The sequence below is a fragment of the Balaenoptera acutorostrata genome, chromosome 9 (genome assembly GCF_949987535.1).
Source record: "Balaenoptera acutorostrata chromosome 9, mBalAcu1.1, whole genome shotgun sequence".
Taxonomy (NCBI): Eukaryota; Metazoa; Chordata; class Mammalia; order Artiodactyla; family Balaenopteridae; genus Balaenoptera; species Balaenoptera acutorostrata.
The window spans coordinates 15,006,531-15,026,161 of NC_080072.1; the positions used below are offsets into that span (position 1 = coordinate 15,006,531).

Sequence of the window (19,631 nt, forward strand, 5' to 3'; positions counted from 1 at the left end):
CGTGTCCTTTCTCGGGGCTGGAGAAAGGGTGCGCACCCACTCCCCGGCTTGGAGCGCGGGAGCAGGGAACAGGGCGGCAGGAATGGGGGGCGGGCGGGGTTGTGTGCGATGAGCCGGCTCCTCTCTCCCTGGGGACCGTTGCCTGGCTTCTCTCTCCAGCTCCTTCCCAGGCCCCGACGGCGCCCCTCTTCTGTGGCTGCCCGGTAGCCAATACGCAGCCTCGAGGCTCGAAACTGCCGGCCTTCGGCTCTCTGCCCCGACGGAACCGGGGCGGCAGAGCCGACCCCAGCCACCCATAACCTCCTGTTGGGGTCAAACACTCGCGCCTCCGTGGTCCAGCTGCGAGCCGGGCAGTATAAAGAGTGAGGTCCGGGCGGGGCGCGAGACCACCTACCGGTCCCGGGGGCTTGGTCAGAGCGGAGACGGGAACGCAGCCAGACGGGGCTGCCAGCTCCCTTCCCAGCCCGCGAGGGGGCGCCGCGTCCCCATGACAACGCGGACACCCCACCCCACCGCCAGCCTCCCGGGAGGGCAGCGCCCCCCGCTAAGCAGCACTGGTGACCATGGTTGGTGCCCCCATAGTGCCCGAGTGGAGAGCTGCCGGCCGGCTCCAGGGAGGGGCGCGCGTAGCTGGGGTCCCCGACGCCCGGGGTGGTAGCCCCCGCGCGTCCCCGTTGGGTGGCCGGCCCGGGGCGGGCGGCGCGGCCCCACCAGGATTGGCTGCTTCCCCGTGACATCACGCGGCTCGGGGAAAAGTGCGAGCGTGAGCGCGAGTCGGAGCCACAGCGCTGCGAGCTGCGGGCGGAGCAGGGGCCGCCCCTCTGCACCCCGTCCCCGCCCCCGGCCCGCGGCCCGGCCGCCCGCCCCACCCGCTGGCCCGCGGGGCCACCCGCCAGTCCAGCCGTCTGTCAGGTGCGAGGGGAACTGGGCGGAGGTGTCTGGTAAGTGACTCCGCGGCAGCGCGGGGGCGGGGACTCGGTTGGGAGAGAAGGACGCGTGGCTTCTGGACCCTCTGAGGCGCCCCGAGGCGGGCCCGACTGGGCCAGGGCCTCAGGCTCCTTCGGGGGCGAGCGCGGTGCTGGGAGCTCCAGAGGGCCCGTGGGCGAGGGGCCCGCTGGAAGCAAGGCCCGGAGTCGCTCGGAGGCTTCTCAGGGTGCGCCTCTCGGAAGGAATGGACTCTCAGTGGGTCGGGTGGTGGTGGTGGTGGTGTGTGTGCCCGCCCACGGCCCGCCAGGAGCCAGGGGCAGCCGTCGGGGGCGGGACCCCGCACTTCTGCCCTCCTCTGGCAGCTCTGCAGGGCGCCGGGCGCTGGAGCCCCAAAGAGCCTTTTTCCCGCCCGTCTCCCCGCCCCCCACCCCACAGCGCTGCCAGCCCACTCCAGTCCGTGGAGTCCTCCATCAGCGACCTTGAACTCCGACGGAAAACACCACTGCCCTCTCCTGGTGCCCCTCCCCCCTCCAAGACTCCCCACCTCCGTTGCCCAGGCTCAGAGACTGGGAGGTCCAGCGCCAAGCCCAGAGCCCCATGGCGGAAGCTTCAGGCGCAATGTTGGTGCCAAATCCCCTGCGCGCTTTCTCCTTCCCCGCAACTCCTGAGTCTCCTCTCCCGCCCCAGGGACAGATCCAGAGACCGCAGCCTTCCCGGAGCCCTAGAGTGAACGCCTAGGAATCGAGGACCCACCCCCACCCCCGGCGTCCAGGGAACACGCTCCCATCGTGTCCGGGAAAGGGGAGCTCCAGGACCCGGGAAAGCACTGTGCCCACGCCCAGAGGCTGCAGGAACTGCGCTCTAGGGAGTTGGGGGAGGGCGGGGCACGGGAGAGCCGGGTCCCCTTCGACAACCACGGAGACATGGAGGAGCCTCCGGATGGGCCCAGTAATAATTCCCAACGAGGCCCGACCAAGCCCAGGGCTTGAGAAACAGGGTGTCCACGCCAGCCGCTGGGGCCGGGCTGTGCCTCTTCGGCGGGGTTCAGGGTTAGGAGTGTGGGATGGGGAAGAATTTTACACACGCCTGACCCAAGCCCCGCTGGGCCTCCCCATTATGGAGGTGCTTCCCGCACCCTCCTGCCAGGCAGACTGGGCGCCCTTTGGCGATAACTGCGCAGTGGGCACACTGAGCTGAACCTAGCGTCCCGCAAGCCGGGTTGAGAGACTCTAGCAGCAGCCCCTCGACAGAAGTCAGTCCCAGCCTGGGACTCTGCACCGCAGCATTGGGGACGCAGACACCACAGGACTCTCTGCTAAGACGACGCCCCCAAGGTCAGGGGGTCTGTCGCAGCCCAGATTGTAGTCCGGTCTTGTCCTCCTGCCGGCGACTCTGCCCCATGCACAGGCGGGGCGCCATCTAGACACCGATTGGCCCGACCTTCTTCGTACTCAGCAGAAGTCTGGGCTGAGCCTCCCTACAGGGGCGTTTAGAATGTGGCGGGTCACCCACTGTGGGACCTGCATTTGCTCGTGTACACAAGCTCACAGGTACAGGCACACCCGAACCGTGTGCATCCCCCAGGCCGCAGCACTCCAGGCGCACACACGCATGCACATGCACGTGTCCACACCGCGCGAGCATGCTCACATGCACACGGGCGCACTGGTATCCAGGCGTGGCCCAGCGCGCGCACACACGCACATGCAGACAGCTACTAGCTTCTACTCGAGCTCCCCAGTAATCACACACAAACAGAACTCGCAGTCGCCTTCCCGCCCATACTTTCCTCGCCGCGTGAGGGGTGGAACCAGGCGCCCTTAACTTTCCCACCATTGAACCCCGTGCGGAGCCAAAGGCGGCTACGGGGTGAGGCCTGGCGAGGGGGCCCCAAGTCCCTCCCCTGGGAGGCCCGGCCTGGGACCTCCACTGCTTTCCCAGTCACCTTGGAGTTGGGGGCGGTGGCGAATAGCGGCCATCCTCTCCAGGTCCGGAGCTGGCGCCCAGGGACCGACATTGCCATCTAGCGGTGCGCACATGCCTGGGCGGCGGCTGCTCGCCTCCCCAGGTTTCGGGCGGGCGTGCGTCCCAGAGAAACGCCCCAGAAGAGGGTGCAGTCAGAACGTCTGTGGGTGACCCCCAGGGGTCCAGAAAGATAGTTTGGGTGGGGAACAGGGAGAGTGCCTTGCCGTGTCTGCAGCTGGCAGCTTCCCCAAGAGGGCCCAGAGAGGGACTAAACCCTTGGCCACCTGATTGGAGATAAGCTGTCCAGATGGAGACAAGAGGTCTCTTTTCTTCTGGGAAAGCTAAGTGTGGGAGCTGGCAGTGAATGAGAAGGGGCCCTACCCAGGCCTCCCCTGACCCACCCCTAGTGGTGTGGTTTTGAGGAGGGGAGGGCAGAGTCAGGAAATCAACTCTAGAGGCAGTAGCACCTTGCAGTTAAGAAGGTGGCTCCTGGGTTCTAATCCTGCCCCCGCCCCTGCTTACACACTGGGTGACTTTAAGCAAGTTAATTAACATTATCCTCATCTGTAAGAAGATACTTACTTCAGTAAGATGAAGATACTTATAGCACCTGCCTTTTCAGGCTGCTGTAGGAATTAAACCCGATAATCTGTATAAAAAGCTCAGAGGGATTCCTGACTCATAATTAACACTCAATAAACAAGAGCGATTATGTTTTTCCTATTTGGTACCTCCAGCCCCTTTCTGATCTCACTGGCCTGTGTCCTGACCCTGGGAGGCTAGAACGAGGGTTTCCTTGGGGCTGGCTGACGGGTCACTCCTGCCCACCCTGTGCCTACGGGCAGGTGTCTGGAAGGACAGCCTCTCCACGCTGGGTGCCTCTGCCCTCCCGCCCCTCCTCAGAGGGTGGTGCCTGAGGTTCCATTTTGGAGTCTCTCAGCACTGAAAAGGGCTGTCAGAGACCCCCCCGCCCCCTAGGAGAGGGCAGTATCTGGTCTTTGCCCTTGATTCCTCTGCGACCTTGGGGGTGGCACCACCCCTCTGTGAGCCTCTCCTGTGAACCAAGGATTTGGGCATGAGAACTGAAACTACCAGGCCAGGAGGCTGGGTCTGGGTCTGCCTCTGCGTCTAGTGTCTGCATCTGCATCTGTGATGGTGGCTTAAGGAGACTGAAGCCAGGCTTGGAGAGGGGGCGTCACCCTGGCACCTGGCTCCAGCCTGCAGTGCACGTTAATGCTGGAGATGGAGTTGAGTTGCTGACCCCCATTGCTGCCGGGAGGGAGGCTGCCCCAGGACAGACATCCTCTCTGTTTTGCAGATGAGAAAGAGAGGAGCAGGAAGGTGAGGTGGCTTGTGCAAAGCCACACAGCTAAGACCCTGCTGGCCGTGGAGCCTGGGCTGTGGGGCGCATGCTCCTTCCTCCACACCCCACTGTCTCTCCTCTGCATCCCTCACACAGACGCACAGAACTGCATATACGACAGGGAGCTGCGGGGCTGGCATGGCTGTGATGGGCCCGTGTGCGTGTGTAATGGTGCGCATGTTGGCGGGTGTGAAGGAGGCTGGGCTGAGCGGCTGCCCTGGCACAGTGCCCTGGGCGTGGGCCTCCCTCACACGTAGGGGAGAGGAAGAGGGGGAGGAGATGTGAAGAGGCTCTGGGGAGGAGCCTCGTGCTTGGAGGACCCCAGCTGGGGCGCCGTGGTGTGTACCGGTGGGCCGAGGGGTACCCTCAGGGGCTGGCCACAGGCTCCCCTCCTGCAGCCCCTCTCTTCCCTGTGGGACACTCGTTCACCCTTTGGGTTCCCTGTCAGGCTTTGGGGAGGGCACTGGCCCCTGGGAAGCCATGTGTGTCTTTCCTCAGCTGATGGGCCCTTTAGGCTTCTGATTCTTTACAGGTCTTAGCCCCTGGCTGCTGACAGACCCCAGCTACCCTTGCACTGCATCCCCATGCCCTGGGGACGGGGGAGGGCTCCGGGAGGGGTTGCCACAGTGGCATTTTCCTCCTCCTCCTTCTTGGATTCCTAGTTCCATGTCACCTCTTCTGGTCCTCTGGGAAGACTTCCCCAAGGTGGGATCACTGACTCTTGTGGCTCTTTGGGCCTCCCTCTACCAGAACCCTTAGCTCTGGGACAGCAACGTGAGATCAAGGAGCTGTGGAACCTTGGGCAGTTTATTTAACATCTCCGTGCCTTACTTTCCTCATCTGTTAGTAAAAAATAACAGTATCCGGGACTTTCCTGGTGGTCCAGTGGTTAAGACTCCGTGCTTCCACTGCAGGGGGCTCGGGTTCAATCCTTGGTTGGGGAACTAAGATCCTGCTTGCTGAGCCACATGCCCCCCCTAAAAAAAAAACAAAACAAAAACAACACAGTATCTACTTCATAGGTTTGTTATGAGGATGAAATGAATGAATACTTATAAAAAGTGTAGAAAGTGCCCGGCACTGAGTAGACAATAAATGTTAGCTGGTAGTATACACTCTTGCCTTTGTCCCTAGTGCCTTCTGTAGGGATTGGAGGGCAGGTCCCTGGTAATGTTTGGTTAAGAAATGACCAGATGGGTAAATGAATGAATACCTCTGACCAGAGCCACATACTGATATCTGGGACCTCTCTTCCCCCCACCCCTCCACCCACACTGGCGTTCTGTCCATGCCTTACACATGCCTCAGGGCCTTTGCTCTTGCCATTGCCCTTGACTAGGCCACTCTCTGCAGCTCTTGTGGCTGCCTCCTCCTCATCATCCAGATCACCTCCTCGGAGAGGCCTTCGCTGATCAACCCCTCTGACTCACTCACCATCACCTGCCCTTGTTTTCTTTCTAACACCTTTTTGTTGCTCACATGTTTGTACATCTCCCCTGATAGGGTTGTAAGCTCCGTGAGAGTGGGGGCTGCGTGTGTCTCCTTCACTCTGTAACCCCAGCATAACCCCAGCGCCTACAACAGTGCTTGTACAAGAGTAGGCACTCAATAAAGGATGAATGACTGGACACAGGAGGAAGTGATGGGACAGAGTTCTCTAAGGATGGAGTTCTGCAGGATGATGATGCTCCTCTGTCGCCTTGACTCCCGTGCACCCCCCCCCACCCCTCTAGGCCACTTCAACCATTCACCCCTTTCCTCTCTCCTTCCTCCTCCAGACGCTGCCTGCCCACTGCTGCTAGCCAAAATGGCGAACTTCACACCGGTCAATGGCAGCTCGGGCAACCAGTCTGTGCGCCTGGTCACGTCAACCCATAACCGCTATGAGACAGTGGAGATGGTGTTCATTGCCACGGTGACAGGCTCACTGAGCCTCGTGACTGTCGTGGGCAACATCCTGGTGATGCTATCCATCAAAGTCAACAGGCAACTGCAGACGGTCAACAACTACTTCCTCTTCAGCCTGGCATGTGCTGATCTCATCATAGGCGCTTTCTCCATGAACCTCTACACCGTGTACATCATCAAGGGCTACTGGCCTCTGGGTGCCGTGGTGTGTGACCTGTGGCTGGCCCTGGACTATGTGGTGAGCAATGCCTCCGTCATGAACCTGCTGATCATCAGCTTTGACCGGTACTTCTGCGTCACCAAGCCCCTCACCTACCCAGCGCGGCGTACCACCAAGATGGCGGGCCTCATGATTGCCGCTGCCTGGGTCCTGTCCTTCGTGCTCTGGGCGCCTGCCATCTTGTTCTGGCAGTTTGTGGTGGGCAAGCGGACGGTGCCAGACAACCAGTGCTTCATCCAGTTTTTGTCCAACCCGGCGGTGACCTTCGGCACGGCCATCGCCGCCTTCTACCTGCCTGTGGTCATCATGACGGTGCTCTACATCCACATCTCCCTGGCCAGTCGCAGCCGAGTTCACAAGCACCGGCCCGAAGGCCCTAAGGAGAAGAAGGCCAAGACCCTGGCCTTCCTCAAGAGCCCCCTGATGAAGCAGAGTGTCAAGAAACCGCCCCCAGGAGAAGCTTCTCGGGGGGAGCTGCGCAACGGGAAGCTAGAGGAGGCCCCTCCACCGGTCCTCCCCCCACCACCACGCCCAGTGGCTGACAAGGACACCTCCAATGAGTCCAGCTCTGGCAGTGCCACCCAGAACACCAAGGAACGACCACCCACAGAGCTGTCAACCACAGAGGCCACCACGCCCGCCACACCTGCACCTCCCCTGCAGCCACGGACCCTCAATCCGGCCTCCAAATGGTCCAAGATCCAGATTGTGACAAAGCAGACAGGCAACGAGTGTGTGACAGCCATCGAGATTGTGCCTGCCACGCCGGCTGGCATGCGTCCGGCGGCCAACGTGGCCCGTAAGTTTGCCAGCATCGCCCGCAACCAGGTGCGCAAGAAGCGGCAGATGGCAGCCCGGGAGCGCAAGGTGACTCGGACCATCTTTGCCATTCTGCTAGCCTTCATCCTCACCTGGACGCCCTACAATGTCATGGTCCTGGTGAACACCTTCTGCCAGAGCTGCATCCCTGACACCGTGTGGTCCATTGGCTACTGGCTCTGCTACGTCAACAGCACCATCAACCCGGCCTGCTATGCCCTCTGCAATGCCACCTTTAAAAAGACCTTCAGGCACCTGCTGCTATGCCAGTATCGGAACATCGGCACTGCCAGGTAGGCAGGTAGGGGTGCCACTGGAGGTGCTGGTGTGTGCGCTGGGGACCACGTGTCAGCTGCTGCCAGGGAGAGATGTGGAGGCGCTTCTCAGTGTTCATGTTTGCTGAAGAGAACTGATGTTCCCGAGACCCCGTGAGGCTCAGGAAGAGGCTCTGGCTGGATTCAGAGACCAGGTCTCTGCTCAGGCCAAGGAGGATCAGCCCCAGGAAGTGACCAAACTGGACAGTCTGCCCCATGTCTCTTGTCCTGCCGCAGGGAGCTGGGGAGCACTGGCCTGTGTGGGCACCTGCCCCACTGTGACCAGCCAGCGTGGCTGAAAGAACGGACATCTGGAGGGCAGCAGAGCCCAGCACCCCTCTGGGAGGAGCAAAGGGGCCAATGCTTGGGAAAGGAGGCTCAGGAAGGGAAGGGTCCCCCATCCTGCTGTAATCGGTGCTTTCTGCCCCCCTATACCCCGCATGTAGGCTCAGCCTCCTCCTCCTATATCTCACTCCAGGGGCAGAAATCTCCCCTTGCTGCAGCTACTCAGCAGGGCTCTGGTTGGGTGGGTGGGTCAGTGGGTGAGCTGGCTGGAGGCCAGGCAGAGTGGGCTCTGAGCACACCCCCTACAGCACTACCCTGGTCACATTCAGGATGGGCTAGTGGGGAGATCAGGGGTTCACTCAGGAACTGGGGTCTGGCCACCTACCTCCCCAGGCTGAGCTGAGTGGCCCCTGTCATTCTGAAGAGTTGCTCTCCCTCCCCGAGGAGCGGGCTTGGCTCGGGTCACACATAGTGAAGTTGGGACTGTGGTGAGTGGTATTCACGGCTGGCCTCTGCAGTGTGAGGGACGCCCTGGTGGGTCACCAGGGAGAAAACGGGGGTGGACTTGACCCACACACAGTCTTCAGTGACAGTTGGGGCGGGGCTGGTGAGGCAGGCAAGCGACCCCCATCTCTCCTCTCCCAACTGACGGAACCTTCTGGATTGGCAGTGGGCTGGACCAAAAGGCCTTTACCTGGGGGAAACTGAGATGGGGGGAATCAGTTCTAACGAGTCTCCTGGGTTCCCTCCCCCAGCCCTGGCCCCTGGAGAAACAGGACTGAGAGGCTCAGGGGACTTGATGGGGGGCACCCTTCCAAGGGTCAGTAGGGGGCCCTGGAAGGAATTTTCATAACCGTTTTTTCTCCATGAGCTCTGGGGGGGCACTCACCGCCAAGTCTTCAACCCCCTGAAAGCCACCGTTCCCTCCAGCCCTCTCTTTCCTCCATTCTCCCACCTCCAACAAATCACCACAGCAAACTTCCTGGGAAGGGGCTTTTATATATTAAAAGAAAGCTTTTATTGGGGGAAAAAAAAAAAGACATTTATTTATTTCTTAGTAATGGCACCGTTGGGGGAAGAAGAAAAGTGGGTACAGGGGAATCAAATCCCTTTGGGCGAGGCTCAAGCTGCCCAGAATCCCTTGTCCCTCCCCACTTTGGGCACTTGGGGTGGGTGTGGGCAAGTGAAAGGGAAGAAGCAGGGCATGATTGATAAAGCTAACGAGCAGGCAAAAGGCACTGGTGGGTTATATCCTGGGCCGGTAGAGGGAGGGCGTGGGCCAGGCCTCCGAGTAAAGCCAGGGGCTCCTTGGCATCCAGGCCTGGCCGCTAGTCCTTTCCCTTCCCTTTCTTGGCTGCAAAACATGAAAGAAAGACCGCATTAGCAGGGTTTGGGTGACCCACTGGAGAACCGCTTCCCCCCAACAAAGACATTAGAGAAAAGAAAATTCTGCCCCCTGGTGGTTCTCTATCAGCTAGCCTGGAAGCCCGTGGGACAGGACAGCCATTATGATGCTGGACATTCCTCACTCCCCCAGCTTAGACTTTGGGGATCAGAAAACCTTCAAGTTCCCGGTCTCAGTCCTGGTCCCAGCAGCCCTGGACAACAGCCTCAGTCCCCTCACCTGAGAAGTGGGCAGATTCCCCTCTGCCCTGTTGGCCTCCAGGGCTGCTGTGAGTCAGGAATGAAGCTAAGGGAAAGAGGAAGTAAGGACCATGAAGTCCTTCCCATATAGAAACTGCCCCCACCTGCTGGAGAGATGACAAAGCCAAGCCATTCCAGTACGATTTCCCTGAATCCCAAGCCAAAGGCTCCAACAGAACAGCTGACTTTGTCCTTACTTGAGCCAGGATTTCAACCTCCTGAGCACCCTCTGCGGGGCCCTCAGTACCGCCCACCTAAGGTGTCTCTACCTACAGGGAAACCCAGTACAGACACGTCAAAAATTCACTGCCCAGGATCCAAAACTTCAGGCTTTACCACTCCCTTCACAGGTAGGGGCAGCCACCTGTGATGACCCCACCCCGCTGCCCCCTTTGCTAACCTTTGGCCTTGGCTTTGGTCTTGGGGGTGCAGGGCTTGGTCACACGGATGGTCTCCTGGCACTGGGCATTGTACCGCGCCTTCTTCAGGGTGCCTTGGCGGGCTTTGGTGCCTGTGCCCCCATCACATGCCCCCCAGCTCTCAAACTTGTACTTGCAGTCGGCTGGCGGGAGAGTGCCCGGGTCAGAGCTGGGTGGCCTGACCTGTGGCCCCCTCCACGGGTCTGCTCAGGTCCCCGTGAGGCTGGGCCCCCTGCCTACCCTCCGCCTGCGCCCCACCTCACCTCCAAACTCCTTCTTCCAGTTACAGGGCACCCGGCACCGGATGCGTTGCGTCTGGGCCCCGCAGGTGCCCTCGCGGAAACCCACGCCGCAGTCCTTGCTGCTGGGGGTGCAGGGCCCCCAGGTCCACTCCGCGCACTCGCTCCCCGGGCCTCCCTTCTTCACTTTGTCTACAACGCATGGGGAACAGAGCTCAGGACCCGGGCCAGGAGAGACTCACTCGGAGACCCCTTCCTGGAGTCCGGCCTCGGAACCGAGGCTGCCGGTCTCACCTGCCCGGCTCCGGCCCTCCTTAAATCCCCCCACCCTCCGTATCACCTTTCTTTTTGGCCACCGCGGAGGTGAGCGCCAGCAGGGCGAGGAGGGCGAGGAGGAGGAAGCCTCGGCGCTGCATCCTGGGGGTAGAGCACGGGTCAGAGTTCCCACTGGAGGCCGCAGGCGCGAACCTCCCACCCCCTTTCCCCAGTTTCCAGGCCCAAAAGGTCGGGCTGCTACTGCGGTGGCGGCGGACTTGGGGGGCTGGCCCCTCGCCGCCAGCCGGGGCGCAAAGCGGGAGGACTCTCCCCAGGGGCCGCCTGGAGCCCGGGACGCAGCTCAGACCCCCAACCCGCCTCCAGCCCCCAGATCGGCAGCGGCCGAGGGGCCGAAGCCGCCGCGCGCCCTCCGGGGCCCCGCACGCTCACTCGCTCGCTGCCCGCGCTGCTTCGCTCCCTCCCGCGCCGGGCCCGTCCCGCTCCGGCCGCCGCGGCCCCTTTTGTCTCCAGAACCGGTCTGAGCCGGTCACATGGGCCCCCGCCCCCTCCCCCCCACCGACGAAGGACCTGCCCCGCCCCCTCCCCTCAAACCCGCGCCGCCCCCCGACCCCGGCGTCCCCGCCTCCGCTCCCTTCCCGAGCCCCCCGCGCCTCTACCCCCTCTTCCCGCCGCTCGGCCCCACACCCTCGCCTCGCCTCGCCCGGCCGGTGCCCTCCGCCCTCAGACGCCGGGCTCTCCTGGCGTCCCCATCCCCAGCCCCGGGTCTCCGTCCTGTCCCGGCACCCCCTGTCCCCAGCCCCCAACCTCGCGCTCTCTCGGTCCAGGCCCCTGTTTGCCGTCCCCGCCCTCTGCCCCCTCCTCGGGGCCGTCCCCTTTCCCCTCTGGACACCAGCTTCCCTTCTTGGCCAGGGAGCCTTAGGTGGAGCCCAGGAGGGAGCACGGAGCCCCGGGTGTGTCACAGGTCCCGGCGCGGGGCCCGCGTTCGAGCCTGTGTGCGGCTCTGTCCGTCGAGCCCCGGGTGCAGTGATTAACCCCGTCGAGGCCCCGCTCCGCCTCCCAGGGCCCGCTCGACTCTCAGCGCCCCTTAGATGCTGGGGAAGGAGCGCCAGCCCCCGCCTCGGGTCGCTTCACCAGGTGTGCAGTGAGATGCTCTGCTCAGTGTCGGGATGGGGTTCGGACGGGGGACCCCAGAAAAGCGCAGGGGTCGGAAGGGCGCGGAGGCCGCTGCGCCTTTCTCCACGCGCAGGTTGGCGGGGCGCGCGGGGGGCGGGGGAGTTGGGGAAGGAGGAGCCCGCAGGCCTGGATTTGGTTAAGATTTAGAGCCGACAGCAGCCGTCTGAGAAGTTCCAGACGCGTCCCGGCAGCGGCTGCAAACGCCCACCCCTTCTGAGCCTGGACGCTCGGGGATCACCTCATCCGACCCCCTAAACAGCGAAAGCAGTTGAGGCCAGGAGGAGGGGGCTTGCCCCAGGCCATGGGGCGACCGGGCCCAAGAAACCGGGCCTCGCCCCCGCTCCACCTCTTTCACTTTCATTGTTATCTTCCCCGCGGGAAGCGGGAAGCAGGAGGAAATCAGCTCCTCCCCCGGCCACGACCAGCGCGGCAGCCAGGCAGAGGTCAGGTCCCGGGCAGCCCCTCGGACCCCACCCCGAAACGGGCTCCAGGATCCCTCGAAATGAGTCTGGGTCTGGGTCGACGGTGTCCAGTCCCCCACCCGGACGATAACCCAGCAGCTCCCGCTGCTTCTGGAAGACCTCCCCCACAAAAAAAGAAAAGCGGAAAGGAAAAAAAATCCACTTTACTGAGTCACACCCAGCTGTAAACATGTCACCGTGAAAGCCCCCCCCCCGCCCCCCAGGCCACACAGTCGGAGTGAAATGACTGGGTTTGGGAGGAGGGTCACCGGGTAGGTGCTAAGCAGGGCGTCGGGCAGGCAGATGCAGCAGGCTCCGTGTTTCCGGGAAGCCCTGGGGGCGGGGGTAGGGGGGTGTCAGGGCAGGAGAGGGGCCCAAGCTCCCAGGAGCCTCAGAGTGAGGGTCCTAAAGGACCCGGAGGCTTAGGAAGCGTCTTCCTGGGGGCTCCCTCACGGGGCCTCAAGGCCCTCTGCCCTCCGGGCTGCGTGCCCTCAACTCCAGGGCACCCACTGCAGGGAAGGTGAGGGCACCCCCCCCCCCCCAGCCCCCACAATGGTCTGCCCAGCCCAGTCCAGTTTCCTGGTCCCCTGTGAGCCTCTGGGTTAGGCTGTGGCCTCAGGGGACTGGGTGAGACCCACCCCAGCCCCCAGCTCCTCAGAGTCCAGCCCTAGGTCTGGGCAGCTCCTCAGGGAGCAGCACAGGGCTCCTTCCCTGGGGCCTGGGTCCCGGGTCCCTCTGGCCATCCGACTGGAATGTGGCAGTGAGGTGGGCGAGGAGGGGTCTGGTCCTCTGGCGGCCCGTGCCTCCTGCTGCGCCGTTGGCCTCACACAGCCGTCTCCTGGTCCTCCCGCTGGATCATCTGGTAGTGCTGCCGGTTCTCCAGGTACGCGGCCAGTTCCGTGTCCTGAGCCTTCTCAGCCCGCTGCCGGGGAGTGTCGCCCTGGATGAGGGGGAGCTGCCATCACCTCAGGGACCTGTCGGCCCCAGCAGGCTTAGAAGACAGGGGCTCTTCCCTCGGGGAGCAGCCAACTCTTGCTGGCTCAGGTTCTCGGGGTCTGGACTGTGTTGGTTGAAGGACAGCTTTGAATCCCCAGAGGCGGCCCTCCCCCAGACTCCCCTCTCCCCGGGCTGGAGTTTGGGAAAGGGTTGCTTTGTGTTCCCGTGGATTCCCTGCCTGCCCTGCTAGTCTGCTCACCTGCTGGTCTGTCTTCATGAGAGAGGCCCCGGCCTCCACGATGTAGTGGCAGATGGTGCGCTGGCCCAGGGCTGCGGCCTGGTGCAGACAGGTCTCCCCGCTGGGGGAACAGGGGCTGGCTGTGGACCCCATCCAGTCCTCTGAGCCCTCCTGTCTCCCGAAGGCCATCAGAAAGGGCAGGAAGTTCAGGGTCCTGGGGCAAGGGGGGTGGCCCAGAGGATGACAGATGTGGCCAGGAAGGGTTTATGGGCTCTGACAGGACCGAATGGGAGGGGCTAGATAAAGACAGGGCGGTTTCCAGGGTAACTGGGGTCCTGCACTGCCCACATACTCACTTTTCCTCCACAGCATCAAGGATCTCTGTGGGGGCTGGAGAAGGGGAAGGGGGAGGGGGAGGTCAGAGAGGCCTGGCAGCCTCTCCCTCCTCCCAGGGGCCCCAGTGGCACAGCTCACCGTGGTCCAACAGGTAGCGGACCACTTCCTTGCTGCCGGTGCTGACGGCGTGGTGCAGGAGCGTGCGGCTCCGCTCGTCTCGGTGCATGAGGTCACCCCCGGCTCGGTGCAGCTCCTGGAGCTGGGGGCAGGAGGCAGAGCAGGGCTGGGGCCCCTCAGGGCCACCCTCCTTCCAGCCACAGAAACGGCCCCCAACTCACACAGGCCCTAGGCTCCCTAGGGGCCTCTGGGGGTCTTTCTGGAGCGCAGGGGAGACACGATGGGCTTCTCTCACCCCAGGTGCCCCTGGACGCCCCAGGAGCACTGACGACCGAGCCTTGGAGCCTGCGGTTCCTCTAAGGCTCGATCCTTTCTGAGCACCAGGGACAGGCAGAATGAGCCAGGAAGCCCGTATGCAGGGACACCGATTGTGGGCTGGACAGGGATGGGGGGCAGGGCTGACTGGGACAACCACACGGAGGCCCCCCAGAGGCCCAGGTGACGACAGATGACCACACCTCAACAGATTAGCTCTTGGCCCAGCCCAGAGGCCCCACTCCCCAGGGCCTGAGGGGGCTGCCAAGGGGAAGAAGCCCGAGCCTGGCACTAGTACCTTACAGAAATCGTTCCTCTTGGCAGCCTCGATCAGCTCTTCACCTGCACAGAACATCTGCCTGTTACACTCTGGCGCTGGACGCCTAGGCATGTGTCGGTGTGTGAACATACGTCTGAGGCACTATTGTGCAGAGAAGTGGGCCTGTCGGGGCACGTGTGCCAAGGGCTGTGGGCTCATGGTGATGTGGCTGTGTTCTTGTGAGGCTGCGTATGGGCTCCACCCCACCCGACCCCACCCCACGGAGCCTCAGTCCTAGGACCGGGGAGGAAGCAGGGGCCCTGCAGGGAGAGGCCTCACCTGTAGGGGGTGCAGCATCCCCTGGCAGTGACCTGCAAACAGAGCAGGATGAGATGTGGCAGGGCTATGGGTGACATGGCTACAGCACAGGCCCAGCTTGTCGCCCTCCCCAGCCCCAACCGGGGGCGCCCTCTGTCCTTTCAACAGTTTATTGAGTGCCTCCTATGTGTCAAGTGCTGCTCTGGGCACTGGCAATACAGCAGTGAACACGATGGGTAGAGAACTTGCTCTCAGGGAGCTTACATTCTAGTCAGAGAGACAAACAAGTAAACAAATAAATAAGGTATTTTGAAACAGCAGCAAGTGCTACGAAGAATAGGAGACAGGGTAGTGTGATTGATTGAACAGCAACTTCAGGTGGGCTCCTGGGAGACTCCTCTGAGGAGGAAACACCCAAGCTGAGATATGAATGGAGGGGCAGCTCTGTGAAGATCGGGCAGGCAAGGACAAGTCCAGAGGTGGGCACACTTGTGCCTTAAAGAACCGAGAGGCGAGTGGGGCTGGACTGTGGTGATGGAGCAGGGAGGGCGCTGGTGGGGTCAGAGACCACCAGGCTCAGGCTGCGTGGGATGAAGTGACCAGGTACGCGGGGGAGGGCACATTGACCGCAGGGTGCTGGGGAAGGTGGTTCCAGGCTGGGGGGAGAGAGCAGGAGGCCAGGGGCACCGTGGTGTGCTCAGACGCGGGCAGGGAGCAGCCAGGGAGGGAGCCCGGGTCTTTGGCCCGCGCAGCAGAGCGCACGGTGGGGTGGAGGGCTGGCTGGCTGGGTTCAGTTTGCTGCCCGTGGGTCAGTGGGGCGGGGCCGGTGGGGACCGCAGGCAGCTGGAGTGCGTCTGGTGCTCAGGGAAGCGGCTGGGGTGGAAGACGGGACTTGAGGAGCTTCTGGCTTCCAGGTGGGATTTAGAGCCAGGGGACTGGCTGAGGCCTGGAACTCACCGGGGCCTGGGTGAGCAGGGCGAGCTGGGGAGAGGGGAAGAGGGGGTTGGGAGGTCGGGTCGGGCAGACGCCCCCAGCAGCTCAGGGTCCAGGATATAAATCTCATCCTGTGCGATCTCGGTCACGTAGTTGAGGTGTTCCTGCGGGTGGGGAGGTCAGGGCCGAGGGTCAGGGCCCTGCAGGGTGGCCGGGGGGCGGGGGCGGGGGGAGGTGAAGGGGCTGCCAGGCCAGCAGACCTGGAGAAGCCTCTGCTGTGAGCAGGAACACTGACAGGAGGCAGGCGGGCCAGTGGCCCTGCCAGTCCCGTCCCCTCCCCCATTCTCCTCCTCTCCTCTCCTGCCACCCAAGCCCAGCCCCTGACCTCCGCACAGCGGGCCCACCAGCTGGCCAGCCCCTTCCCACTGCTAAGCGTTTACCCAGGTGACCAGGCCTCTGGCCAGAAGTGCCTTTTCTTCTGTGTCTGGATGGATGACAGCTGTGCTGTGAGGGCCGCCCCCACCCCACCCCAACCCGGCGAGCTCTGTCCGGGTACACGGGCTCCCGTCTCCCGTCAGCACCATCCCTGTGCACGGCTCAACCGCGGACACTATGGGACGCAAGGACGGCTGTGCCCGGCTGTGGAGGGTGGCCTAGCAGGACAGGGGACACTGGGGCCCCGGAGCCAGCGGCAGACGGAGCAGGACGGCGAGTGCTCACCTGGGCCCTGTCGATCCTGTAGAAGCGGCTAGCAGTGGTGGCTGTGGGGAGAGAGGTGGCTGAGGAAGGGGGCCCTCGTCCAGGCCTAGGTCTTCTGCTGCCCCGCCCAGGACCCCCCAGGGAGGGGGCAGGACACGGCCTGGGACCGCCCTGAGCTGGCCCTTCGGGGCCACTCACCATCCAGGAAGCACCACTTGGGGGAGAGTTTCTGGCACGTCGGGGGCGTGGCTCCAGCATCTTCGGGCTCCTGTCGAGAGAAGCAGAGGCCGGGGCTGGGGGCGACCAGAACCTGGGGCAGGAGGGGGCAGCCCGGGCAGGCCCCAGACCTGCTCCTCACCTGCCGGAGCCTCTCGATGTGGGCGCGGCACAGCTCCAGGTCGCTGTCTCCCGGGACCACCACGGTGCCCAACGGCACGGCTGGAGGACAGAGTGGCCGTCAGCAGCCGGCTGCCCCCCACCACCCTGCCCTCAGGGGACCCAGCGCTCCTCAGCGCCCCCAGCCGCACTCGCCACTCACAGGCCTCTTTGAGCTGCTCCTTGTCATAGTGCAAGGCCTCGTAGTCGTGCATGCTGACCCTGCTCACCTGGACCCGCAGCTGCTCCGGCACCGGCTGCTGGCTGCGGGCGGGGCAACCACACAGCACTCGGCGAGGGCTCCGCCTGGGCTGCCAGTCCCCGCCAGGCACCGAGCCACGTGCCCCACCCAGCTGCCCCGGGGGACTGTGAGCCTCCTTTCCAGATGGGGAAACTGAGGCTGGGGAGGGGCATACTCGCTGTGCAGGGGGGCGGCGCTCCGCCGCTTGGCCTTCTGCACCATGGTGGCCTGGTTGCGCAGGGAGATGCGGATGCGTGAGGCTGCGAGCTTGCAGGGCTCACCATCCACCTGCACTGGGATGGCCTTGGACGTGGTGAGCAGCACCTCTCGGCACTGTGTCAGCCGCTCGCCGTGCCCGCCCACCTGCAGTGCTGCCTGTGGGCGCGAGAGGCTCAGGTCAGGGGCCAGAGGGGGGCAGGACCTCAAGCTCCGCTTTTCCCAGGGATGCTCTGGCCAAAGTGAGAGTGACCCCCCCACCCTCCGTGGAGAGCAGACGGAAGGTGAGACCCCAGCCAGAGAAGGAGGTGAGGGTCAACTCTCCTGTCCTGGCCAATGAAAGGAAGTATGGTGACTGCCCCCGCTTCCATCTCAGGGCCAGGCTCCGGGGCACTGTGGGGACAGGGCCGGGGCAAAGCAGGGCCAGGGCTCTAGACGGGCCCCGTGCTGGCCCACTCACCAGGGATGTCATGGTAAAGCCAATAACCTCGAGGTAGCCATCATCGTGCCGCTGGGGCTCGAAGTCATGGTGCTCCCCAGGGTGGCCCCAGGGCATGGTGCCCGCACAGTACCTGGAGGGGAGGGCACCACAATGGGCTTCAGAGGACGGGCGTGCAGGACAGAGGCAGCAGGGCCCACACAGAGCCCTTCCCTCCTCACCTGGGGATGTTCAGGAAAACAATGCACTGGGGTTTCAGGTCCTGAATCTTGGGGGTCAGGTCAGTCCCGTCACACTGGAGGCGGGAACGGCGGAGGGTGTAGAGGGTATACGTACCCAGGTGGTCTCCCTCCCGCTGAGCCTGCCCACCCTGCCTGCCAGCATGGCCCACTCACCACCACGCGGATGTGCTTGGCCAAGTCCTTGGAGCTGCCCATCAGGAAGTCGGAGAAGGCTGTCTGTGGGAGACAAGGGCATCACCATCTGGTGACAGGTAATTTCCTTCACTGCTGCCACGCAGGGGTCCTGCGGCCTGGTAGACACAGGTGGGCAGGGGGCACAGGTGGTAGAACAGGTGGGCATGGGAATGGTGGGGCGTAACTGGCAGACCCCAGACTCACCCCGGCGTAGAACATCTTATTCCGAAAGCGGCTGTTGAATTTCTCTGGGTTGGCCTCTGGGTGGTGACAAGAAATAGGGGACAGTCAGTTGTTCTGAGCCTGCTGGGGCTTCCCAGGCTGGGGTCAAGAGGGAGGGTTGAGAACGAACGCCTTTTACTGGGAAGGGCAAGGTCTGGTCCTCTCGGGGACCCCCTCCTGTATCCCTCCCTCCCCAGCCTCCCGAGGTCTCCTCAGCAAAAGTTTGCCAACCTCGAGACTCGTGAAACTCCAGGGTGACGTGGGCATCAAAGCCCAGGCTGAAGTAGTTGTTGAAGACATCCAGTGGCAGCTGGAGAAAGGCCAGGGACCCGGCATGAGGGCTGGCTGGCTCAGCCCCCGCGTTTTCAGGCCTTTCCCACACAGTCACATCCACCAGACAGCTCTGCCCCCAGCCCACCGGCCTCGGCCCTGCCATCTGAGCTCCCGGGCTAAGTGCCCCGCACACAAGGGCACCCCGTGCCCTGCTGGCCCTCTCTTCCCACAGCCCTCCCCCCTGACGGGCCGTGTTCTGCAGGAGCCCCCCAAGAGCCGGGACTTGGTTTTGCTCGCTGCTGAGAACAGACGGTGCCCGGCAGTAGCAGGTTCTCAGTAAATACGTGCTGAGTGGCTGAGTGACAGCTACCTCGTGAGGTGAGTACCGTTACTCCCTCTTCCCGTGAAGAGGCCGAAGTCCGGAGACACCAAGAGTCAGCCCGGGTCCCAGGATCCCAGACACCCCCGGCCCCGCCCCGGCCCCGCCCCGGCTGACCCACCCGGTCGGTGGCCCCCTCATCTCGCTCCTCAGGCCCCGCCTCGGGGTTGGGCTCCGCACGGAGGTCCCAGCGGTCCAGCTGCACCACGTTGCCCTCCTCTACGTGGGAGAGGATCTTGGACACGGGCTCATCGGTGTAGCCCTGGGGGGAGGCAGGAACTGAGCCCCTCCGGGGTCTGGGCCTTCCCCGCAGCCCCGCCCTCCCCAGCTCCCTGCCCTGTGGGCGCTCACCCCACCCCAGTTGAGGGTGCGGGCCAAGTCGTTGCCGGTGCCCAGGGGCAGGATGGCGACGGGCGGCGGTGGTTTTAAGCGCAGCTGGTCCAGGGTGGAGAGGATCCAGCCCACCTGCAGCGGGCAGAGCACGAGAGGCCAGGTCAGAGCGCGAGGCTCAGGGCAGGCTGGGCCGGGAGGGGCAGGAGCACTCACCGTGCCATCGCCCCCGCAGGCCAGGATCCGCAGGTTGTGCACCCGGCGGTACATCTCCAGCCTGGGGTCAGGAGACAGGAACGGGGTCAGGGTCCGAGTGCTGTACCCCGAGCGCCAGGCGAGCCCCCACCACCATCCCCACGAGAGCCCTGGCAAGTACTTACGCCTCCTTGGGCCCTCCCTGGCTCAGGTCAAAGACTTGCCGGGGATTGAGATACCAGAGGAAGGACTGGATGATCTTGGCACCCTGTGGGAGACCAGGAGCCGACAGGGATGGGGCGGCGGGGGGCAGGGGGGGAGGCAGTCAGGGGTGGCCGGCTGAGGTGGGGAGAAGCGTGGGGAGAAGGGTGGGAACTGTGG

General features: G+C 63.5%; 3 protein-coding genes across 25 annotated transcripts in view; 1 reads left to right on the top strand and 2 right to left on the bottom strand.

The window, feature by feature from the left end:
• Positions 1-847: 847 nt before the first annotated feature.
• Positions 848-7,499, top strand: CHRM4 (cholinergic receptor muscarinic 4). Its single transcript, XM_007181149.2, has 2 exons — positions 848-941; positions 6,034-7,499. The coding sequence occupies exon 2, from the start codon at positions 6,063-6,065 to the stop codon at positions 7,497-7,499; it is 1,437 nt and encodes a 478-aa protein (XP_007181211.1). The 5' UTR covers positions 848-941; positions 6,034-6,062.
• Positions 7,500-8,786: 1,287 nt separating this feature from the next.
• MDK (midkine) lies at positions 8,787-11,636 on the bottom strand. Of its 4 annotated transcripts, none has more exons than XM_057553114.1 (6): positions 11,511-11,636; positions 10,444-10,520; positions 10,128-10,295; positions 9,846-10,007; positions 9,426-9,491; positions 8,787-9,155 (listed from the first exon to the last, which is right to left on the bottom strand). In XM_057553114.1, the coding sequence occupies exons 2-6, from the start codon at positions 10,517-10,519 to the stop codon at positions 9,130-9,132; spliced, it is 498 nt and encodes a 165-aa protein (XP_057409097.1). In that variant the 5' UTR covers position 10,520; positions 11,511-11,636; the 3' UTR covers positions 8,787-9,129. The 4 variants fall into 4 exon arrangements, with proteins under 4 accessions (XP_057409097.1, XP_007181209.1, XP_057409096.1 ...); XM_007181147.2 differs by lacking the exon at positions 11,511-11,636 and adding an exon at positions 11,184-11,435; XM_057553113.1 differs by lacking the exon at positions 11,511-11,636 and adding an exon at positions 10,809-10,912.
• Positions 11,637-12,159: 523 nt separating this feature from the next.
• The window catches only part of DGKZ (diacylglycerol kinase zeta), a 41,804-nt gene continuing 34,332 nt past the window's right edge, over positions 12,160-19,631 (bottom strand). For 9 of the 20 annotated variants that reach the window (XM_057552252.1, XM_057552251.1, XM_057552265.1 and 6 more), the window contains 21 exons: positions 19,436-19,518; positions 19,272-19,332; positions 19,077-19,190; positions 18,847-18,987; positions 18,305-18,383; positions 18,056-18,111; positions 17,831-17,893; positions 17,657-17,730; positions 17,457-17,568; positions 16,956-17,155; positions 16,703-16,803; positions 16,523-16,602; positions 16,363-16,432; positions 16,186-16,226; positions 15,490-15,629; positions 14,554-14,585; positions 14,254-14,297; positions 13,662-13,782; positions 13,544-13,577; positions 13,209-13,401; positions 12,160-12,953 (listed from right to left, as the gene is read on the bottom strand). In XM_057552252.1, coding sequence (XP_057408235.1) covers positions 12,837-12,953; positions 13,209-13,401; positions 13,544-13,577; positions 13,662-13,782; positions 14,254-14,297; positions 14,554-14,585; positions 15,490-15,629; positions 16,186-16,226; positions 16,363-16,432; positions 16,523-16,602; positions 16,703-16,803; positions 16,956-17,155; positions 17,457-17,568; positions 17,657-17,730; positions 17,831-17,893; positions 18,056-18,111; positions 18,305-18,383; positions 18,847-18,987; positions 19,077-19,190; positions 19,272-19,332; positions 19,436-19,518 — 1,956 coding nt within the window. In that variant the 3' untranslated portion in view covers positions 12,160-12,836. Of the gene's footprint in view, positions 12,988-13,208; positions 13,402-13,543; positions 13,578-13,661; positions 13,783-14,253; positions 14,298-14,553; positions 14,586-15,489; positions 15,630-16,185; positions 16,227-16,362; positions 16,433-16,522; positions 16,603-16,702; positions 16,804-16,955; positions 17,156-17,456; positions 17,569-17,656; positions 17,731-17,830; positions 17,894-18,055; positions 18,112-18,304; positions 18,384-18,846; positions 18,988-19,076; positions 19,191-19,271; positions 19,333-19,435; positions 19,519-19,631 lie in introns of all 20 variants that reach the window. The other 11 variants (XM_057552266.1, XM_057552257.1, XM_057552256.1 and 8 more) reach the window with 7 other exon arrangements.

Coding starts and splice junctions, on each gene's coding strand:
- MDK (XM_057553114.1), bottom strand. CDS start 10,519: ATGCAGCGCCGAGGCTTCCTCCTCCTCGCCCTCCTCGCCCTGCTGGCG. Junction 10,296..10,443: donor CGCGGTGGCCAAAAAGAAAG/GTGATACGGAGG, acceptor CATGCGTTGTAG/ACAAAGTGAAGAAGGGAGGC. Junction 10,008..10,127: donor CTGGAAGAAGGAGTTTGGAG/GTGAGGTGGGGC, acceptor CTCTCCCGCCAG/CCGACTGCAAGTACAAGTTT.
- CHRM4 (XM_007181149.2), top strand. CDS start 6,063: ATGGCGAACTTCACACCGGTCAATGGCAGCTCGGGCAACCAGTCTGTG.